This window comes from Corvus hawaiiensis, chromosome 5, assembly GCF_020740725.1.
Source record: "Corvus hawaiiensis isolate bCorHaw1 chromosome 5, bCorHaw1.pri.cur, whole genome shotgun sequence".
NCBI lineage: Eukaryota > Metazoa > Chordata > Aves > Passeriformes > Corvidae > Corvus > Corvus hawaiiensis.
Window position 1 is genome coordinate 9,830,930 of NC_063217.1, and position 21,566 is coordinate 9,852,495.

At 36.5% G+C, this 21,566-nt stretch overlaps 1 protein-coding gene across 2 annotated transcripts in view; it reads left to right on the plus strand.

Moving 5' to 3' along the window:
• The window catches only part of HTT (huntingtin), a 75,352-nt gene that overhangs the window by 17,273 nt on the left and 36,513 nt on the right, over window positions 1-21,566 (plus strand). For both annotated transcript variants that reach the window (XM_048303073.1, XM_048303075.1), the window contains 21 exons: window positions 2,279-2,359; window positions 2,732-3,096; window positions 4,912-5,035; window positions 5,324-5,442; window positions 6,351-6,462; window positions 7,014-7,154; window positions 7,810-7,968; window positions 8,061-8,158; window positions 9,678-9,817; window positions 10,645-10,708; window positions 11,113-11,213; window positions 12,702-12,848; window positions 13,905-14,025; window positions 14,269-14,345; window positions 16,544-16,695; window positions 17,098-17,300; window positions 18,129-18,255; window positions 18,927-19,054; window positions 19,727-19,837; window positions 20,401-20,478; window positions 20,942-21,165. In XM_048303073.1, coding sequence (XP_048159030.1) covers window positions 2,279-2,359; window positions 2,732-3,096; window positions 4,912-5,035; window positions 5,324-5,442; window positions 6,351-6,462; window positions 7,014-7,154; window positions 7,810-7,968; window positions 8,061-8,158; window positions 9,678-9,817; window positions 10,645-10,708; window positions 11,113-11,213; window positions 12,702-12,848; window positions 13,905-14,025; window positions 14,269-14,345; window positions 16,544-16,695; window positions 17,098-17,300; window positions 18,129-18,255; window positions 18,927-19,054; window positions 19,727-19,837; window positions 20,401-20,478; window positions 20,942-21,165 — 2,872 coding nt within the window. The remainder of the gene's footprint in view (window positions 1-2,278; window positions 2,360-2,731; window positions 3,097-4,911; window positions 5,036-5,323; window positions 5,443-6,350; window positions 6,463-7,013; window positions 7,155-7,809; window positions 7,969-8,060; window positions 8,159-9,677; window positions 9,818-10,644; window positions 10,709-11,112; window positions 11,214-12,701; window positions 12,849-13,904; window positions 14,026-14,268; window positions 14,346-16,543; window positions 16,696-17,097; window positions 17,301-18,128; window positions 18,256-18,926; window positions 19,055-19,726; window positions 19,838-20,400; window positions 20,479-20,941; window positions 21,166-21,566) is intronic.

Consider the following 21,566-nt stretch of genomic DNA (forward strand, 5'->3'; position numbering starts at 1 on the left):
AGTGGTTAAAGCTGAAGGAAATTAGTGCTATGGATGCAGTGATGGTTTCTAGTTTAGAAAGGACAGATTGAAACAATGGGTGTCTGAAAGTAGGTATTGCTGCAGCATCCAAAGGTGACACAGAATACAACAAATCAGAATAACAACACATATCATGTAAATAAAAAAGTGGTAAATTATAATTTTGGTCCTTTGTCTTGTTGGTAGTCTTCAGTGTAACTTTGAAGTATTAATAATAGTGTAAATTCAATTAAAGTACTTGTTAAAACACTAATCTTTCCTTCACTTGGTGAGAAAACATGTATGAGTCATCAGCTAAAGTCATCAGCTTTTATCCTTTTCCAAGATTATGGTATGAAGATTTTGTGGTCTAAAACAATGGCATAAACAAACTTGAAGAAATCTCTTCACAATTTTATGCTTCATACAGGTTTATTTTCAAATTGTGAATTGTTCATTTCCTGCTGCTCTCCATTGTAGAAAGGAGGGAAGATCCAAGCCTGTTCCCAGTTCCTTCTTGAAGTCATTTTGCATTCTACTGTCATATGGAATAGTGGGCAATGGATGGGACTTCTCAAGCTGTAATGCTCCTTTGTGTGTAGGGGTGTAAAGTGAGGCTGATCTGCAGAAATCTCTGTGTTCCACATCTTTGCAATCTTACTGCATTAGACCAACTTCAGTTCTGAGCATCTGGCTTGCATTGGTTTGTTTACGTTTCAGCTTCAGAAGACTATTTGCAAAAAAGGCTGAAAACTCCTTTTGAAATCAAAGCCCATGTTTTGAAAGCAACTTAACTGGTTTTTTTTATCATCAAATAGTGGGAAAGTATCCTGCTGAGTGTGTTATATACTCATTTAAGCATACAAAGCCTAATGTGCCTAATGACTGTTTTTCAGTGTTCTTATCCTTTCACTTTCTTTTAGAAATGGTCAGCTGTGGAAAGCAGAACATCATCCTGGTTTGTTTCAGTGAAATGGATGCAAATGTGCGAAATAATTGGGAAGAATATATTATATTTCATGCTTTTTGTTGGGAACTCCTAGAATGATTTTACTGATTCATTCATAGGAGTGTGTAGTTCTCAATTACTGTTACTTTATGTAGAAGGTATATGGAAATGCCATGGTTACTTTTCTGCCTTATTTACAGGTTTGAGTATCATAAAACATGTTTTTCAGAGGAAGATAATTCTACAGTGGTACTACTATGAATGAAAGAACTTGAGAAAAAGAAATTAATACAAAAGCGTATTAATGCTTTTTTACCCCCAGATAACTTGAATAAGGTACAAAGGAATTCACCCAGAGTTATCCCAACATTAGTATCTTGCATTATAAATCTTAAACTGCCAGTGCATCTTGGTAGTCTAAGCAAAATGGTCCTTCTCATAGCAGTTACTGTGAATCCCTCTGTCTCAGCAAGGGACTTGCAACATCTAGAAGGATGGGCTTAGTAGCTCCCTCTGCACTCTGTCCCATGGACAGACTTTTCAGTACAGTTGTGTCCTTGGTTGGCTTCCAGGCAGTGTGCATTTGCAGGTATCTTTCTCTTTCCACTGCCTGTAATTTAAGTAGATAATGTTCTGTGAGTAAGAGAACTCTGTGGTGGTTGGGTTATGTCAGTAGTTGTTTTCGAGTTTCTTATGGCAAAAGCCTCTCTGAAGATTTCTTGCTTTAGTAATCCTTAGCTCTCAATGTTGTCCATGGTTCATCACCCTGTCCCACTTGTGTTGTCTTGTGCTTCTAGTCTGCACTGCTCTTCCCCCTGGGCATCTTCTGTTCTGTTATCTCTGGAGTTCCAAGCAGCCTTTGATAAGTTTTGTAGCCTTAAGGAAGAAGAGGTTATTTATTCTATTACTTGTGGTGCATTAATGCCCTTCAGAGTTGAGGGCAGACATCCAGATGCCAGTTATCCAGTCCTTAGGAGTAACACATACTTGATGAAATTAATGGGATTGTAAACGTAGTCCACAAAAAAAAAACGTAGAAGTAATAAGATTGTAGGTAGTTTCCTGAATGGTTATGCTGGTAAATAAGATTACTTAACTCTGTTTCCTTGTCACTGCTGCCTGTTTCTTTCCTGATGAATTAGTGAGGGACTGGATGTGCATTTTATTCATTCCCTTATTTTTTCATCTGTTGCCTGTCATAGCTATGAAAAATTATTTGGATAAACTTTTTAAAAAACAGATTTCACATCTAACTGACTTCAACTGTTGAACACTTCAAGCTGACTATAATTTTTGAAAACTAAAGGTTTTTCTTATATCACTTCTCAGGTAAAGTACTTCTTGGTGAAGAAGAGGGCTTGGATGATGATTCTGAAACCCGATCTGATGTCAGTGCTGCATCGTTTGCAGGTACCTGCCTTTCTCTTTAGCAGTGCAGTCAGCTAATACATTCTGTTATTGCTCTATGTAAATTGTGTAAATGATGTGTTATGGTCATGAGGAAGTGTATGGGCATTCAAAAGACATGGTAGCAAAACTGAAACCATAAATACTGCTGAGTGTAAAACTTAATGAAGTTGACTGCATTCTGTTTTTAATGGGAGTTACTGGCAGAGATAGGGTGACATCTTAGAAGATGCCTATTTTCCTACCTATAGTTTAACAGTTTGGTTACATGCTTTCCTTAGCTAGCTTAATATGTGGTTTAATCTTTCGGTTCATGCTGAGAGGGAAATAGAATTTCAAACACTGGATTGATTGATAAATGCCTGTGTTTTGCAGCTTCTGTGAAGGGTGAGATAACCAGTGAACTGGCTTCTTCATCAGGTGTGTCGACAGCTGGGTCAGCGGGGAGCTCAGCCGCTGATGCCACAGGACACGACATCATCACAGAGCAGCCCCGTTCCCAGCATACGCTGCAGTCAGACTCTGTAGACCTGGCCAGCTGTGATTTGACAAGTACAGCTACTGAAGGGGAAGATGATGAAGTACTTAGTCAAAGCTCCAGCCAGATCAGTGCTGTCCAGTCAGATGCCACTATGGATTTGAATGATGGCACACAGGCTTCCTCACCAATTAGTGATAGCTCTCAGACTACTACAGAAGGTCCAGACTCTGCTGTAACCCCTTCGGACAGCTCTGAAATTGTAAGTGTGCAGTGGGCAGAGGGGGGATCTCCTTCTGCCAAGGGTCCCGACATATCTCAGAGCTCTTCCATGGAGGGCCCAGACTTGGATTCGTCTCCTTACTCATCTTCTACTTTTCAGTCCTCAGCTAGTAACAGAGGAAAGGTCAGCAGCTCACACCTCTATTGGAGAGCTTGACCTCCTTTTAACACTTTCACTTTAGCAATAATGAAAAACTAGAAAGCTGTAATCAGTTTGTTCTCTGGGTACGTCATGGGAAAGCATTACAAATTTTGCTCACTGAAAGAATGGCAGCATCAAAGTCCTGACATAAATATATTCTCTTAGTAATATATCTTTAATTTTGTGTAGATATATTAATAATTGTTTTGGTGCAGGAGGGTTAATGGAAGTGTTAAAGGGTGAACAGTTTATTTGGAATGATAAAGGAATATTTTTGGAACATAATGCTTCACACTGCCTTCTGCCTGTGCTTTTACACTTGGCAACACAACTCATCATCTTTTTTTTCCTTTTTATTCCATCGTAAGGATTTCTCCTATAATGGGCAAATACTGCATGATTTACTAATGTAGCAGTTACATATCTAATAAACACCTGAAATGTGCATACAGTATAGCTATTTTAAGACATTTTTCTCTCTTGGGCAATTGTATTGTGAGGTTGTAATAAAACCAGCAAAAATACAATTACTGGAAGCCAGAGCAGAAAATGCAAAAGGGGGAAAATTTAGAACTTTTTAAGACTTTTTCAAACATTATCAAACTTTTGACTCTAGTTTTCTGATAGTAACTTTGGAAGAGTAGTAGTCTCTTAGCACTGCAAAAAATAGAAAACTTATAATTACGGTAAGAAAATACTTCTGCAAGTGTGAGGATTCAAGAACCAAAGGAGTGATGATAATTGCTGTCTGAATTAAAGGTAGTGAATGAAGGTAGTGCAGAGGCCATAGTGAGCAGGCATTTATTGACAAGGTGTGTTTATTGATGCGTTTATGCAAATTCTTGTCAGACTGTTCCATATGTCTGTTTGCATACTGTTTACAAGCAGTAATTACATGTAAAATTATCTTTTTTAATTGACAGACTAAATAGCTGTCCAAGTTACTGACACACAAGCTTTTTAATGAACAATTTCCAGGTGCTTATGAAGACAGGAAGAAAGTGAAGAAGTGTCCTATTTTCTGATAAAATTAGTGAAATTGGTTTTTTTACTATTGTTGATTGTTATGATTAATTTTTATGGTTATTTTTCTGTATACCTACTGCCTATATATTGCCTTGGTTCCAAGGGTCAAACTCTCTTCCAGACAAGTCCATTTTAGTAGTCTCTGGTTTTGAATGAAGAAATTAAAATACTTTATACTTATTTGTCCTTTCTTGTTCTACACTGTGTTCTCAGTTTGACTTCACATATCCAGGACAATTTAGGTTATGGGGGAGTTTGACAGCAAGAGCCAAGTTCAGTTTGTGGCAGTAAAGGTGTTGGTTGTAATTTGTAACTGCTGAGAGAGAGACATTTGTGATGAAGAAACAAGGGGAGCTGCAGGGGAGCAATGGACAGAGAGATCCAGTTTGTTCCTGTTACTAGCCAAGTTCATGGCTCAGCTGGGAGACTCTCAGATGGAACTGTGGCCTCCAATAGCCCCAGTGCTGCTGGAGGAGGGGAAGTGCTTTGGGCCTTGCATGCAGCTGGACACTGATGTTTATCAGGCTCATATTTGCTTTCAGATCATTTCTAGATTACTAACACTACATGTTTCAGATTTAATACTCTGTGTAAAGATAAGTTAAGTCCTGTCCTTGCACTGTGTAGGTTTTGGAGGGTGCTGAAGGACAGTATTCTGGAATGCAAATTGGGCAGCTACAGGATGAGGAAGATGAAGCTGCAAATATTCTCCAAGATGATTCATCAGAGTCCTTCAGAAATTCTTCTCTTGGTAAGTTGATAAATACAAGGGGGGGGCCAGACTGGTGACACCATTAAGACAGGTGTTCAGGTGCATCTGCACTTCCAAGGGAATGGAGACTCATGTATGGATATGAATGGATATGAAAAGCAAATAACTAGATTGATACGTAAAATAAAGAATATATTTCAACACATGTAATCAATCACTTGTTTTGATCACTGCTGATTTATTTTTCATGTTTGTATAATTAAGTTTAATTAAAATGCTTTTAGTTTGTATCTGAAATGGTATTTCATGAATTGCCCTTTTCTAAAGCTCTTCAGCAGCCTCACCTGCTGAAAACTATGAGCCATAGTAGGCAGCCCTCTGATAGCAGTGTGGATCGATTTACATCGAAAGAAGATGCAGCAGATGCTGGTGATCACGAGAACAAGGTGAGAAGTGGTCAGTTTTAAAGTTTAAAACAATGAAGTTTAAAAAAACCCCTAAAATTACAGTTATGATGAAGTAAATTACTGGAAAGCATGTATATATGATGTGCCTTGTTACTAAGTAACTAAGTAACTAAGGTTGCATAGGGAATCTGAGTTAGAGCCTGAATTTCATTTAACGTAAGGTGAATTCATAAATGGTGGTGTCTTAAACGCAATCACCAGCAAAGCCATACCAGAACACACTGCTGAGAACACAAACCCTTTTTGTCTGTGTATGAGTAGGCTACACTGTTACTTTATTGCTTGAAATATCTTTGTGCTGGTTGCTTCCTGTGTATGTAACTTCATGATCTTCTCAGGTGTTAGTCTTTGAGCCTTGTGCCATTCTAACTACAAGTTACTGATTTCCTCTTTTTTGACTTTACCTTCGGACTTTGTTCTGAGCTGGGGCAAAAGTTTCATTTGTGGCAGGCAGAATTAGATCAGCTTGGACTATTGGGGAATTCTAAATGTGAAACTACAGAAAACTGTGAGTCTTCTTTGGGAGCAACTAGGAAATAATATGCTTTTCATACAAAGTTTCCAAAGTGTGATGGCAACAAGTAGTTTAGCACGCTCTTCAGATGCAAACAGCAAGTCTAGGTAGTTTAGAAAAATCTGCAATATAGTGTTTCTGTAATAAAATTGAACCAGCTCTGATACTGGATATAAACTTCCCCAGAGCATTACATTTTGAGGCCTTTTTTTGGCAGATATATTAAACTATATATGAATATTATATATTCATTTTGTGTTAAACTTTACACATTTGAGGATGTGCAGTATTTCTAAATCTTGTTGTGCTTAATATTATATTTCAATGAAGATTAATTTTTCTCTGTATAAACATTGTGATTTGCCTTCAATAGCCCTCCAGGGTAAAGGGGGACATAGGGCTCTATACTGACAGAGACTGTGCTCCTTTGGTGCACTGCGTCAGGCTGCTGTCAGCTTCCTTCCTGCTCACTGGGGACAAAGGAGGTACGTTTGTCTTTGAGGTTCATTGGTTTTCTGTGTCTCTTCATGTACAAAGTTGGAAATACGGTCAGTTTGCTTTGTCTTGGTTTTCATCTCACTTTATTGGAAATATTGGAGGTTTTTCTGTGGCAGTCCCTAAGCACCACATCTACATGGTTTTTAAATACTTCCAGGGATGGGGACTTAACCACATTCCTGTCATGGTGTATGACTGATTTAAGATGTTTGGTTTTTTCCCTTTTCTAAACTCTTACTTGCTCATGTACCCATATAATGTATTGGTTTTGGAAGGAAGTGATCTGGAAGTATGTTAAGGCTGTATTTGAATATTTCAAGTATATTTCAAATACAGTTTATTTGAGGAAGGCAAAAAAGCAGCCATATATCTCTGCTGCCTCTGATAAACTGGAACTGCTTGCTCTGCCTTCATATTTTTGTCCATGCTAATTTATTTTATATAGTGTTATTTTATATAGTGTTTTTAATTAAATCTAAAACAATTGTGGGAGCTTTTAAATGCCTTCCTTTTATTCATTTTTATTTCTTCCTCACAGCTTTAGTTCCTGATAGAGATGTGAGAGTCAGTGTAAAAGCCTTGGCAGTAAGTTGTGTTGGAGCAGCCGTTGCACTTCACCCTGAGTCTTTCTTCAGCAAACTGTATAAAACACCCCTGGAGGCAATGGGAGAAGAGTATGGTATGTTGCGGTTCACATATTCCATTTTAATAGTGTGTTTGGGTTCCCAAATCAGTGAGGCAGCAACTACACTGAAAACTCCAGATCCAGTTTAGTATTTGAGAGCAAATATTGCACAAATTGGAATGAACGTGCTGTGTGTGTGGTGAGGTATATTTTTTGTAGTAAGATTTAAGTTTCAATGTATGAACTTGTAGAGCTTCTGACAAGTTGAAGCTGTTTTAAAACAATTAGTATGTAGAAGGGGTTTGTTTATTTTACAAATGTTTTCTTCTAATTTAGTTCAGTCCTTCTTATAGATGGTTTCTAAGCCATTAGGTTCGTTTTTACAAATGAATCGCAGGGACCTGGAGTGTGTGGCTGGTATGATATATTGACCAAAATGCTTCTTAGATTTCCCCAGAGCATTTTGTTTACAGTTGAAATTAATCACTAGTGTTTATATATGTGATTGTTGGTTTGAATGGTGTGATTGATCTGTATGTAGATTGCTTGCACAGAAAGATCTCAAAAAGGGAGAACTATGGTGGACGTATTTTGGATGTGCTGATATTGATTGTCCAATAGTTGAGACCTCCACTGAAACATTTTTAGGAATCAGTAAGGTCCAATACTAGTATTTTTAAAATAAAGTAGTTGTAACTTACTTTCTTAGAGGAGCAATATGTATCGGACATTCTGAACTACATTGACCATGGAGATCCCCAGATTAGAGGAGCTACGGCCATTCTCTGTGGAACAATTGTCAACTCCATTCTAATTAAATCCCGCTTTGATGTGGAAAAATGGCTAATAAATGTCAGAAGCTCAACAGGTAACAATTTATTTTAGGGGTGTCTTTTTGTTCTTTTTGTCTTCTAATGTAACATAGCAATGTTTCATTGCTTTTTTTTTTTTTTTTTTTAGGAAATCTCTTTTCCTTGATAGACTGCATACCTCTGTTACAGAAAACATTGAAAGATGAGTCCTCTGTTACTTGCAAACTGGCTTGTACAGCTGTGAGGGTAAGCAGTAGGAATTTATTTGCACCACCATAGATCACAGGGTTGTGATTCATTACTGGGATCCTGCTATGCGCAGACGTATAAACATGGAGCAAAAAATGATTTCTTCCCTAAGAACTTTATTGGCACAGAAATGGAGGAACATACAGATAGAAAATAATTATGTGGTTAGGTCATGTAGCATTATAACCTAATTGTGATATTTCTCATGAGAAATGTAAACGTTACATTAACCAACAGTAGGATGAGTGCGTTAGCTAGAAAGGCTATGAAGGCTAAACAGGGAAGTGTGAACATACAATGCCTGGTTGTAGCCTGTATTTGGAGAACGAAAATTAAATGTGAAAAATGACAGGTAAAATAGTGATTATTTTCTGAAATAATAATTTTAAAAGTGGGGAAAGTCTCAGGAAAGCAAGCAGTTCAAATTGGGTGGAAGATCCTGTAGGCAGTTGTTAAAATAGAGATGACAGCTGAACTGGTGAGTGGAACTTAGAGTATGTGAATTTTTATTTCTGTAATAAAATCTGTGGAAGGTGTTTGGTGAAAAAGCAGAGGGGTGAAGAAGTGAGCTTTCTTTGAGGGTTTTTCCAATAAAGTAGAACACAGACAAATTGCAGGTTGAGGGAAATTCTTCTATCAAGGAGAGGCACAAGGTGGCTGATGATTGCAGTTTAAAGACCAGTGAGGCAAAGCATAAATTTTAGTAAAATGTAGCTTGTGTATGGAAATTAGGATTTTATATGCAGAGAGGAGGGGCTTGTGATACAGCTGAGGAAAGGAAATCCAACTAGGTAAATGTGGCTGTCTTTTTAACCTTGTGTTCAGCAATCTTCATGTTTTTGTATAGTGATTTCATGTGTGATTACGCTTGTGATAATGGCTTTTTAGAAAGCTTCACCAGAACTGTTCAGTTCAGGCAGCTTAATACTAGTCAACTTTTGTTCTTTCTTTTTCTCAGTACCTAATGTAGCCTGACTTTATACATTTTGGCAGAAATGGTATGTCCTTTGGGATGTTAATCCTCAAACAAGAAAGTACATTTTGTGTAATTAAATAAGACATGGAAGTGTGGAGTTCTGTAACTTTTTCCAAAGATCACACATTGTGCCTATAGCTGAATTTTCAAATATGGATGTGTGGCTTTTTCAGAAACTTTGGAAATCAGAAACAGGTGTCTAAAAATACCCTGTGGGAATTAGGAGACTATTTTTGAACAGATCAAAATATAATGCGTGGAGTATTTAAGCCCTGTGAGCCCTCTTTTGGAGGATTGCCCTCTGATCTCTGAGGCCTGCATTCCTCTCCAAAGTTTAACTGCAGCATCAGGTTTTAGCAGTTCACGTGGAGATGGTGTTCTGGCCTTGTAAAGTACCTAGCTCTGGTACTTCCTCCTAGCTCTTATGCAATAATTTTTTAGTATTCTAAATAAAACAGATTGGGTTTTTTTGGTCACTTTCATTCTGCTATTCGGAGAACCTCTTCTGTAATGTAACTGAAAGTTGTTTTTTCTTCTCAGCATTGCATCATGAGCTTATGCAGTAGCAGTTACAGTGAACTAGGTTTGCAATTGATTGTTGACCTCCTAACTCTGAAGAACAGTTCATATTGGCTTGTAAGGACAGAACTTCTGGAAACACTTGCAGAGGTAGATTTTCGGTGAGTGTTTGTATTTTTCGTGGATGTAATAGCTGAAGTGCAGAGAAGTATAGAAACTGGAACTGTAATGGAGAAATTTCTTCTGAAGCATTAATGGGTTTCATAAAACTAATTCAGATCAGTCAATCTTGTATGAATTCCTTTGTCAAGCTGCTACTGACTTCACAACCAAGCCCAATCCTAGAGACACTGTATAGGAGTTTTTAGTTCATTGGTCTGTTGTATAAAGTCTTCTGTAAATGTGTGATCAGAGAGGGACCACATAATTTGGAATCTAGCTTAGTTTTTCCATCCAGTTGTGTGTGTTTTTAAAGAGAAAGTCCCTGACTTGTTGTCTGTTGTTAGCTCTCTGTAGTCACTCAGTTTCTGTTAATACTGAAATAAAGGTGACTCGAGTTCTTTTTCTTGCTTTCCATCATTCTCTATTAGTTCTTCCAAGCTGAAAGACAAAAGATGTTTATATGAAAATTCTTCAAGCTATCCTTAGTCATACAAAAGTGGACTGTTTGTGAATAGTTTTGGAATGGGTTACTGTCTTTTCAAAATAGTCTGATAGTTCTGTGCATGGGTAAAAAATACAATTATAATAATGGTCTTTAAATAATGGGGTTTTTTTAACAGAAGGACTATTTTTCTTTGGTTACACTAGCCAGATAGTAGGTTAGCAAATAGCTTACCTTTTCTAAAGGTTGCAAAAAATGTCTACTACTTACATTTTCACTACAGTGATGTTTTTAAAAAAACAAACAAAAAGAACACTCAGAGCACTGAAGGGAGAAATAACACACAAGGTTAACTAATGTCCTCTAAATTCTGTTTTATCATAGGCTAGTCAGCTTCTTGGAAGGAAAAACTGAGAGCTTGCACAGAGGTATTCATCATTATACTGGTGTAAGTAAATTATTCAATCAGTATATTGTGTTTCTGAATTAAGGTACCAGTGCAATGTCATCACTTGTTTTTAAATTCTGTCAACACTTATAGCTGTTGTATTTTTTGTGTAAATAGACTCATGTTGTAAAACTTACTACAACTGGGAATATCCTTAGTATGGAGATTCAGGTATCTTAGCATTCTCTGGTGCATGTGTTTTGTGGTTTGTTTTTTTTTTTTAAACTTTAAAAAAATTGGCATTTGTGTAGTTAGTTAATGTGATTGACAATGTTAAGGTAAAGATGGTCTTTTCCAGACTTGTATGACAGATGAATTCTCACTTGTTAAGTCTCTTTTAGCAGTATGCTCAAATGATGAAAATGTTCAGTGAGCTTTATTTACTGTGCTAACTTCTTTTCTAGCTATTAAAACTTCAGGAGAGAGTACTTGAAAATGTTGTAATAAGTCTGCTTGGAGATGAAGATCCAAGAGTGAGACACGTGGCTGCAGCTTCATTAATGAGGTATATGTGGCATTTTTATTTATAGGAAAAAAAAAAGTAGAAAGATGCTTGCATATTGATGTGTACCTATAACTAAAACAAACATTTGGGTGTTTTTAATATATTTGTTTAAAAGAGAGATAGGAAACAAATGCATCTTTATGGTACCTGGAACATGCATCATTCTGACTCATCAGGCAATTGTACTTTGCTTTCTTTTAGCAATCCAATTACATTTAACTTTATTACATTCTGAGGGTCAGTTGCAGCTTCCTCAGAATATTTTTCTTCATGCTTAAGTGGTTTGTTCAGTATCCAGTGGCTGATCGACTTAAAATGTTGCAATTCTACAGATTTGTCCAAAATCCCAACCATTATAGTTTTAACATACATAGTCATACACAGTGTATCTTAAAACTTCCATGCTCACTGATTATAGTGCAGCAGCTAAATTTGTTTGCAAAGTACATGTTTGCTGTGACCTACTGCAATTATAGCTGCTGTACAGATAAATGCAGCAAAGGGTAGGGATTGGTTGATTGTTTATTAGAATTCATAGACTTAAATTTTATGTTTAAAGAAGTTGGGAGCATGTAATACTAAATTCCTGGTATATTTTATTATCAGAGGAGTTTCTTTCCTAGTGTTTTCATACTATTAATTGCTGTCCAGTCATAATAACAAATAAAGTACAACAAAACCTTTAAAGTTCTGACATTTAAAAGTGTTTATATTGCCAAAGCAGCTCAGCAGAGGAATCATGAACTGTTGCATCATAGAGTTGTTGCTTTTATTAAGGGACTTGATTTTGAAATGGAGTTATCTTATTAACTGAATGGTAATAAGTTGAAGATTTTTTCTATCTTCATGCTGACTTAGTGAGAGGAGGTGTGTTAAGATTGGAAAAGACTTAACTGCCCAAGAAAGCTACTACAAGCTTGCAGAAAGCCCTTGAAGCATTCAGTATGGACATTCGTTGGAAGTACTCTCACTGAAATTACAAAAACGTGTACAGTAGTTTTTCACTTTTACATAAGTTGAAAATATTGTTGTTCAAGAAGACTGGATTTGATTTTATGTTTACATTTTGCTGCGTAGAAATCAGATGGTGAAAAATTACTCTTTTCAGGTAAAAATTACTTTTCAGTTGATACAGATATTCCTGGGGAAAATATCTGGGGAGACAAGGGAACAGCAAGAGAAAAGTACTCTATGGGAGTGTTTGTTGTAGTATGTATAGGGAGGTATCTCCAGAGGAGATTTTTTTTTAAATTAGCATATGTCTGGAGTAGTTCCTTTTTCCTGACTTAAGCTCCTTGATTGTAATGAGGAGCAGTTACATAAAAATGAATTCAGCTTAATGAGTTTCTCTAACAGCTTTTATTTACAATTTGATATGCGTAATTAACATACGTAGCTTGCTGAACTGTCTATTAAATGTACTTTAAATTGGGTGTTAAATAATATCTGAATAATAATTTTTATTTTTGACATTTAATTTTCTCTCAGGCTTGTTCCAAAGCTGTTTTATAACTGTGATCAAGGACAGGCTGACCCAGTTGTGGCAGTAGCACGAGACCAAAGCAGTGTCTACCTGAAACTCCTCATGCATGAAACGCAGCCCCCATCTCACTTTGCAGTGAGCACTATCACCAGGTGTGTTATCTATCTGGCCTTGCTTCAAAAGGAATGGAGAGCCAAATTTCGCTTTCAAGTGTATAGAATTGTAGTTAAATCCTCCAAATCCATGTGCTTATGAATTCTTGTTCTAGTCTGTAGGAGCACCTGTAGTAGTTTTAAGCTCCACAGAAACAGACTCATGTTTAAAGAATACGCTGTGAGTTACTGATGATGCACTCACACATTGAGAGTCATTGTTTTGAGATAGTTTTTTTCCTCTCCATCCTGAATTCACCCTACTTGTCCATTAAATTGGACAGATAGGTGCAGCTTTTCAAGCTAATTGTATGTATGTTACGCTTCTTCAGATATGTTAATCCAGATTTATAACTCTCCACATCCTATTTAATGATTGTGATTGCAGAAGGCTGTACTCCCTTTATAATTTAAAAATAAATTCTAGTTTTGATAGTGTGATCTTGTATTTTTGCTGCCAACTATACTTTTTCTGTCTTACAGACAGTATGAGTTGTATATATTTATAGGGGCTGTTTGCTTCTATCAGTTTGTCATACAAGTTTTAATTATATACCTTTCTGATACATGATCTTGATCATGTCACTTAAGATACATACTGTAGTATGGAGCAATAGAACTTTGGGGATTCAGTGTTAATCTGGATAGAAAGTAGACTTTTTCTACAGTAAAAATCCAAAGTTTGTGACATGCAGAAATGCAACATGCAAAAATGTTGAATGGATTTGAGCAACAGCAAAGACTAATGTTAAATTTGTGGTCATTTCTCAAGTATCTAGTTAGATATTGACAGCTGATCTACTATTTCAGCTTGCTAACAAAGAGGTTTTATTTATAAATTAAATAGCATTTACTAATACAACCTGAAAAACATTACAATACAACATGGTATTTAGACTATTCTCTGTTTTTTTTATGTTCTAAGTGGTCTGTGAAATACATAATAGTAATTTAACCTTAAATACTTAAGTATATAAGTAATAAAATTAATCATTTTTGATTGGGATGGGGTTTTCTAAGTACATGTTTTAGTGGATATAAATGTTTTTATTTCAGAACATACAGAGGTTACAATATGCTGCAAAGTCCAACAGATATCACTATGGAAAACAACCTTTCAAGGGTTATTGCAGCAATTTCCCATGCATTGACAATATCCACTACAAGAGCACTTACGGTGAGTTTTCTTGTATGTGAGTTTTTGTACATATGAGTTTCTTTGAGTTTCCTTGCTGTGGTGGCAGACTTCTTTTTTTGCATGCTTGCTTTATTTTTTTATAGTTTCCTGGCTATATTTGTATCTGCAGCTTTTGTTCTGTGATAATGGCAGTATAATAGATTTAATTCTAACTCCTAAGGTGCCATGTTGCTAACTCTTCATGTGGTGAAACTAATTCAGTTCTTGGTGTTTACTTTTCAGTTTGGCTGCTGTGAAGCTTTGTGTCTTCTCTCCACAACATTTCCAGTCTGCACCTGGAGTGTGGGATGGCACTGTGGGTATGTTCCCTCTTTTGTTAATCAAGCTTCTGAAACTCAGATTTGTGAAACAGAAGTGGACTTACTTAGGCATTGGAAGTCCTGGTTTAGGTATATGCTGTTAAGCTTATTTCAGCAGTTCTTTAAGAACTTTATACAGAATACAGCACATGATAACTTCACGTTGTCTGGCTATTAAGGGCCAGCACTTTGTCATCCCTGGGACCACAGTGTCTGTCACAGGGATTGGTTGCAACTGATCTAATAGAAAGATAGTCATCATCTATGAAATGTGATATAGGAGAAAATTTTCCATGCTCTTGAAAGAATGTTTATCTTTGGGATATTGTATTTTGTAGTATCTCTTTAAAATATGGACATTATCATTTTCACCTTGATTTCATGTTTATGTTGAAAAATGGTGAGTCAAGGAAGCTGGTTCATCTTGGCTTCTATAATAAATTTAAATTGTTCTCATTTGGCACACTGAGTGGGAACAGCAAATGGGGTATCTGTAATACTTAAGTGTTAATGTGGGTAATACATGATATTGCTTACATTTTGAAGAGTTTCTTCAGAATGAAAATGTACATGTGGCAGCCTAAAAGCTTTGATTTTGCCTCTGATTATTACTGCTGTGCCATGTGTGCTGTGAAAGTAGCTACTGGAAATGCGCACATGTGGAGCTATTTGGTTTTTAAATAGGTTTAACATAATTTGTGTTGATTTTCTTTGTTGCTGTCATTGTCTCTCTTATTCTATTCAACTGCAAAATTTTATCTTACTTTAAAAAACAAAATAAAACCCAACCCCAAAAAAACCCAGCTGTCCCTCAGCTGCTTTTCTTGTCAACAGGCCTTTGCTTCCCTTGCTGGCCCTAAGTGTGGTGTGCTCTGTATATGTAGAAGGTGTCTTGAACAATAGGTCCAGTGTTAAAAAATGAAGTAATTCAGGATGTGAGCAGTGCTTAGCTGGAAAATAAAATCAGTATATCTTTCTTCCCTTTTACCCAGCCTAAAAATACTTTTTTAAAAGATATATCTAATATTTTTGAGTGATCCAATGACATAGCCCTTTGCTCTTTCCGCTGATTCCTTCTTTACAAATTTTTGGCCAATGTTTATACAAGTTTGGATTGTAATCTTATTTTTGTGGAATGATACAGACATTTGTCATTCTGGATAATAAGAATATAATAACATGGATAATAAGATGAGAATTTTGTCAGAATTCCTTCCTATCTTAAGTATTGTTTTTCTTACGATTAAGAAGTTATTGGAACTGCTGCATTCCAACCCTGTACTTAATCCAGCATGGGTTAAGTCATGGATTTCTAACCGTATGTGAAGTAAATAACAGTTGCCTCTGAAAATACTTCAAAAAAACTAAAGGAAGGCTCTGTAAATTACCTTTGGATCTTTATCAAAATAATAGCTATACTTAGTGTAAATCTGATTTTCTGAAATTCCTGTAGTTGTGTTAGACCAGAGTGACTATATTAGAAGATTTTAATTATTTTAAATTAAAAAACATTTTGAAAGATTCCCAGATTCCCTTAATTTAGAGGTTGCGTAAAGTCTTTTCCTGAAAGAAGCTGAAGTATTTAGGTCTTTCAGCTTTGAAGTGATGTGTGTAATTCACAGAGTATTCTGCCCGACATCTTCTGGTGATCTCTGCCTGCTCTTTCTTAAACTTGACTTCTGTGGGAAAATGTGGTCTTATAATTATTATCAAGGAAAATACAGAATGCAGCAGAAAATTACCATCTTGGATAGTGTTCACTCAAAAAATATAGAGGATTTGATGGAATGCAGTTGTTTGATTAATTCCTTGTCACTTTAAAGCAATATCTTGTTACATTGGAATACTGTAGCTAATGTCTCCCATCCCTACCTTGCATATACACAAAACTTAACTGAAGATAGTTCAAGACTGTAGTGTTTAGCAAATAAATACAGCATTCCTTAGTTTGTCAGTAGATGTCACTATAGCCTTGATATTGGCTATTAAAAAAGAAGGTAATGGCTCTTAAAGAAACCAGAGTATTGTGAGGTCTCTGCTGCAAATGGGTTTTCAAAGTTGTATTTGAGTGCTAAATGTGTATTTCTGTAGCACAGATTTCATTTTATTAGCCATCTATTTGACTGTTGGTTTTCTCAAGACTTTTAATTTGCCAAAAAGGGGGAAAAAGTCATGACATTCCAAAATTAAACTTCCAGTGTTTCCCAGCCAAGTTCTTCAGATGAAGCTCAGAAGGGCTGCACCATTGGTATGGCTGGCTTGGTCTTGTCTCTCCTTTCATCAGCATGGTTCCCACTGGACCTCTCAGCACATCAGGATGCTTTGATTTTGACTGGAAACTTGCTTGCAGGTAAGGCTGGATAAGAGAAGTAGGATTGTCCTAGTATTTTTACCATTAGCATTAGAAGGCCCGTATCTCACTCTCTTCTGATTGTATGCCGTGAAAAACTTGCAGGATTAAGCAGAAGAAATAAAGAGGGAAATTGCACCCGGGAGGTTTGAAGAGAAACTGCCTCTTTGTTGCTAAGTTGCAGATTTCCTCCTGTTGCCAAAGGCCACTTGCAGTATGATTAGTACAAGCTGGGTACAAAGAACTCAGATTTTGTTGGTTTTGTTTTAAACTGTGCAGCTACTCCTGGCTTTGAAATTCTGATTGAATTTTTGTTCATACAGAGACAGTATAACCATATATGCCTCTAAAATTTTTTGGTGCTTAATTCAAAGTTCTGTCTTCTATTTCTTGAAATTGCAGCAAGTGCTCCCAAGTGCTTAAAGAATCCCTGGAGTGCTGAAGAAGATTCAAACCAAGGTGCTGCTAAGCAGGAGGAACCCTGGCCAGCTCTGGCAGATCGAGCGCTTGTCACTTTAGTAGAACAGCTCTTTTCTCATCTGCTGAAGGTCATTAATATTTGTGCACATGTAATGGATGATGTTGCTCCTGGTCCAGCAGTAAAGGTATATATTAAAAATAAATAAATAAAATTATGTGACTTAAATACTGTTGTGCTATAGACTTCTTCATGTTTTAGACTTGATACAGGTAAGTATCTAATTCCTTGATAATATGACTCCACTCTGTGTAGTAAAGCAAGTACCATACAAAAAAGCATATTTTTCTTCCACATAACAGATCTTTCTTTAGTTTTGCAGTGTTTAAAATATTACCCTAAATTTTGAGTCTTTTGTTCCTGCTGACTTTAGTTGAAACATTAATTCAGTTAGGAGTATATAGAGTAAGTGGAGTATTGGATTGCATACTCTGGGAAATGTGTTGACTTTTGGGTTGGTTGGCTGGTTGTAATGCACTGAGCTCCTTTTGGGGCTAAAAATAACTCTTTTATCTTCTGAATATCCTGTAAAATATTTTGACTTCTGAAACAGCTTATATGAGGTACTTCCAGGTTTGGGGGTTTTTGAGGCATATATATTTAGAGACTGATTTAGAAACTCTTAAGACAATATTATTAAGATCAGTAATTTCTTCATATTTTAAAAATGTGTGAATATAATTTTGGCACTCCTTTATCTGGAATCAAAAGAAACTCTACTCATTGAGCTCTGATTTTGTCTCATTGGCCTGTGCTGAAGTTGAAAATAAAGCAGGGAATATATTAAACTATTTCCTTTTCACACAGGAAATTCATGTCCTGAACCTGAAACATTTTAATTTAACTGACAGTCAAATAAAGGGGAGTTTAAACAAAAGAAGTATATGCTTGTATTGTGTAGAAGAAGAAAAACTACTTGTGCTTACAAAACTAATAAAGCTTCTTTTAATTCTAGGCAGCATTACCTTCTCTCACAAACCCACCTTCTCTTAGTCCGATTCGGAGGAAGGGGAAAGAGAGGGAGTCTGTGGAACAGGCATCTGTGCCAATGAGCCCTAAAAAGAGTGGTGAAGCAAGTCCAGGTAGGCACATCACTCCTGTTAACCCTTCTGTCTACCAGCCCCCCACACCGTTTTGTTGCAGCAGAGAGAGAAGAAATAAAACTGAGTAACCTTCCTGGAGTTTCAGTTCAAGAGGCTGGCAGAGTACTGCATTGGTGGAAGGCAGCTGTGGGTGGAGGCCTTTTTACTGTTATGGTTTTTATGAAAATTAACTGTACTTTTCAGAACCAAAGCATTGCTGAATCCTTTTCCTCACTTTTTCTGAATCTACTCAGCTATTGACTAAAGTAATTCTTACACGTATGTTACTTAAAAGAAATTTGGAAGTTGCTTTCCAGCTTTTGGCAGGAGTGGCTTACATTGCTTTTGGAAATGACATTCTGAGTCTTGAAACCTTTTCTTTTCTTTTCTTAGTAATTAATGAAGGAAACATGTGTTAATTCTGTTTTGTAAGTTGTACGTGCACTTCAGTACTAAGCCTTCTGGGTTAGTTTCTCTCACCACAGCAGGCTGGACTGTTGGAATGCTGTTCATTTTCCAGTTGTGCACAGTGTGTTTCGGCAGTTTGGAATATGCATGTGAATTGAAAAAATCATGCTCTTTAATAATGCAGATGTGGTAAATTATGTTATGTATATGTCATGAGCAACCTAGAAAAGGCATATGGTGCTAATCTATGGTATTCTTTTAAGCTTCTAGGCAAGCTGATGCTGCAGGGCCTGTTCCAACAAGTAAATCATCTTCAGTAGGAAGCTTTTATCATCTCCCATCATACCTCAAGTTGTATGATGTCTTGAAAGCAACCCATGCTAATTATAAGGTACTGCATGATATTGTTTGATTGAATTGCAATGGGGTTGGATAATCACTTTGTTTTTTTAAACAGACTCTGCCTCTGTCAACTCATTTACCTATATAAACAGTTTATATTAAGAAAGATCACAACTGCCACCAATAAAAACAAAAACTTGTCCAAACAAGAACCCATGATAGGCATTGTCACCCTATTGCTTGTTTCTCTGCTGTCACTATTTCTGTTACCAAATGACTTTTTGCTGGCTTGGTAGTGCCAAATAGATTCCCATGTCTGTTCTCTCTGCACTTTATTCCAGGATGGGGAAGCTTTTTCCTCATTAGTTCAGGCGACAGAAGATGCATTCCTTAGAGAGTTGGTCATCTCTATGTACACTTCAAAGACTGTGTTCTTGTTACACCTACTGTGTTTATCAGAAATGCATTATCCAGCTTCATTACTTGTCAACATCCTAGGCCTTCCTCAAGCTAGAAGATCCCTTCCTTTTTCTTAGTCAAAATGGAGTCCTGCCTTTCCAGCAATGCATAAGGCAGTCTAAGCTGTCAGTGGTGTTGGCTGAAATACACTGAAATTTTATACAAGAGATCATTTTGTGTCAATACCCACTTCTTCCAGTAACTTGTATCTCCTTGTCAAGTAATTGTTAAGAAAATCTGTGGTTTTATTTTCTGGGAACAGGTTACTTTGGATCTCCAGAACACTAATGAGAAGTTCGGATGTTTCTTACGGTCTGCCTTAGATGTTCTCTCTCAAGTCTTGGAACTTGCTACTCTTCAGGACATTGGAAAGGTATAAGACTTGTTTGTCTTTTCTTTTGTAGTTAACTTGTCCAATATCCATGGTCCTTACTGGAAGAAAGCACATACCACTGATTTCAAAACTGCTGCTCTTCAAAGGGGGAGTGCAGTCCTATAGGTGTTGTGCTTCCACAAAGTTGAGTAAAGTGCTAAAGCAGATTTTCCAGGTTAAATTGCTGCTGTTGAAAACCGGAATAATTTTTTACTTTTTAAATTTCACGTGGTGATTCTTTTTTCTAGCCAAATGGTTTACCTTCAGTCATTCCCTGTATTCATATGTTTAAATATGCAAAATGTCAGAAGATGTATTGCCCTCCTCCCTCTCCTGTGTCTTGATATTTTTTTCTCCTTAACTGTGGTGTTAGACATTGTAGTATTTTAAGATTAGGAGGAAAATACTGAATTTTTATTTCTTTATCTAATTCCATGATTTCCCTTAAGTTAGTGTAGTTTTACTTAGTACAAAAACCTGTACTACTGAGGAATTTTCACTGTTATCTTTTATATAATCCAGAAAAACGCAATTTAATGCACTTGTTTTTCTGATTTTTTTAGTGTGTAGAAGAAATTTTGGGATATCTAAAATCATGTTTCAACAGAGAACCAACAATGGCAACAGTGTGTGTACAGCAGGTAAGGAGGTATTTTTGTATGTGTTACTTGAAAGTTAATCCTGATGTCCTTTAGCTGTCAATTGGATACTAAGACTGGCCATGCTTTTAAGGGAAGTGGTATGAGAAAACCTTGCCCACATGGAGCAAAAAGAGCATATTTTCTTCCATTTTCATGACTTCTGTAACTTCATCCTATCTGAATAATATAGTTTTTTCTTTATCTGCTTCCAATTCACAGAACTATTTTAGCTAATGTTCAGAAAACAAGCTTGTTTCCTACCTTACTGAAAGTGTTCTTTAGCCAGTTAACTGCATCAGAAAAACCTGGAAAAGCAAAGAACTGCTTTACTGATGGATATGCAGACTTCCAGTTAAATATTTAGGTTCAAACCATCAAAGGTTGTTTATGGTGAGAGGCAAGTCAGGGTTTTTTCCCCTGAAATTTTAACTTTTCTTCTTTTCCTTCCACTTTACTTCTCTAGCTGTTGAAAACGTTGTTTGGGACAAATCTGGCTTCTCAGTATGATGGCTTGTCTTCAAACCCCAGCAAAGCTCAAGGCAAAGCTCAGCGCTTGGGTTCCTCCAGTCTGAGGCCTGGCCTCTACCACTATTGCTTCATGGCACCGTACACACACTTCACACAGGCCCTTGCTGATGCCAGTCTGAGGAACATGGTTCAGGCTGAGCAGGAGCACGATGCTTCAGGGTAACTTTCTTCACTTATAATGTTAACTTGAACTAGAGTTTCTTATTTGTGTTTTTCATAAATGTGAGTATCATTGGGGTGCTGTGTAACTTGAAACGATAGACTTAAGCAGAGTAGCTTGTCTTGGTGAGGACATCCTGAATGCAGTTATCACTAATGTGCTTTCCAAAGCAAGGTTAAGTCATTAAAATGGATATCATTGGATTTTTAAAAAACATCATAGTTTTAAATGCTTGTATTCAAAAGTATATCATTAATTTCTAAATACAGCAAATGGTCAATATGTTAAAGGAAAGCCAAAAGGATAACTAAGCAAAGACTAGAAAATCTTTCTCTGATCAAAGTGTTTCGTAGGCTGTCTCTCTGCTCTTTGGATTTACTAAGATTCTTGAAGCAGTCAA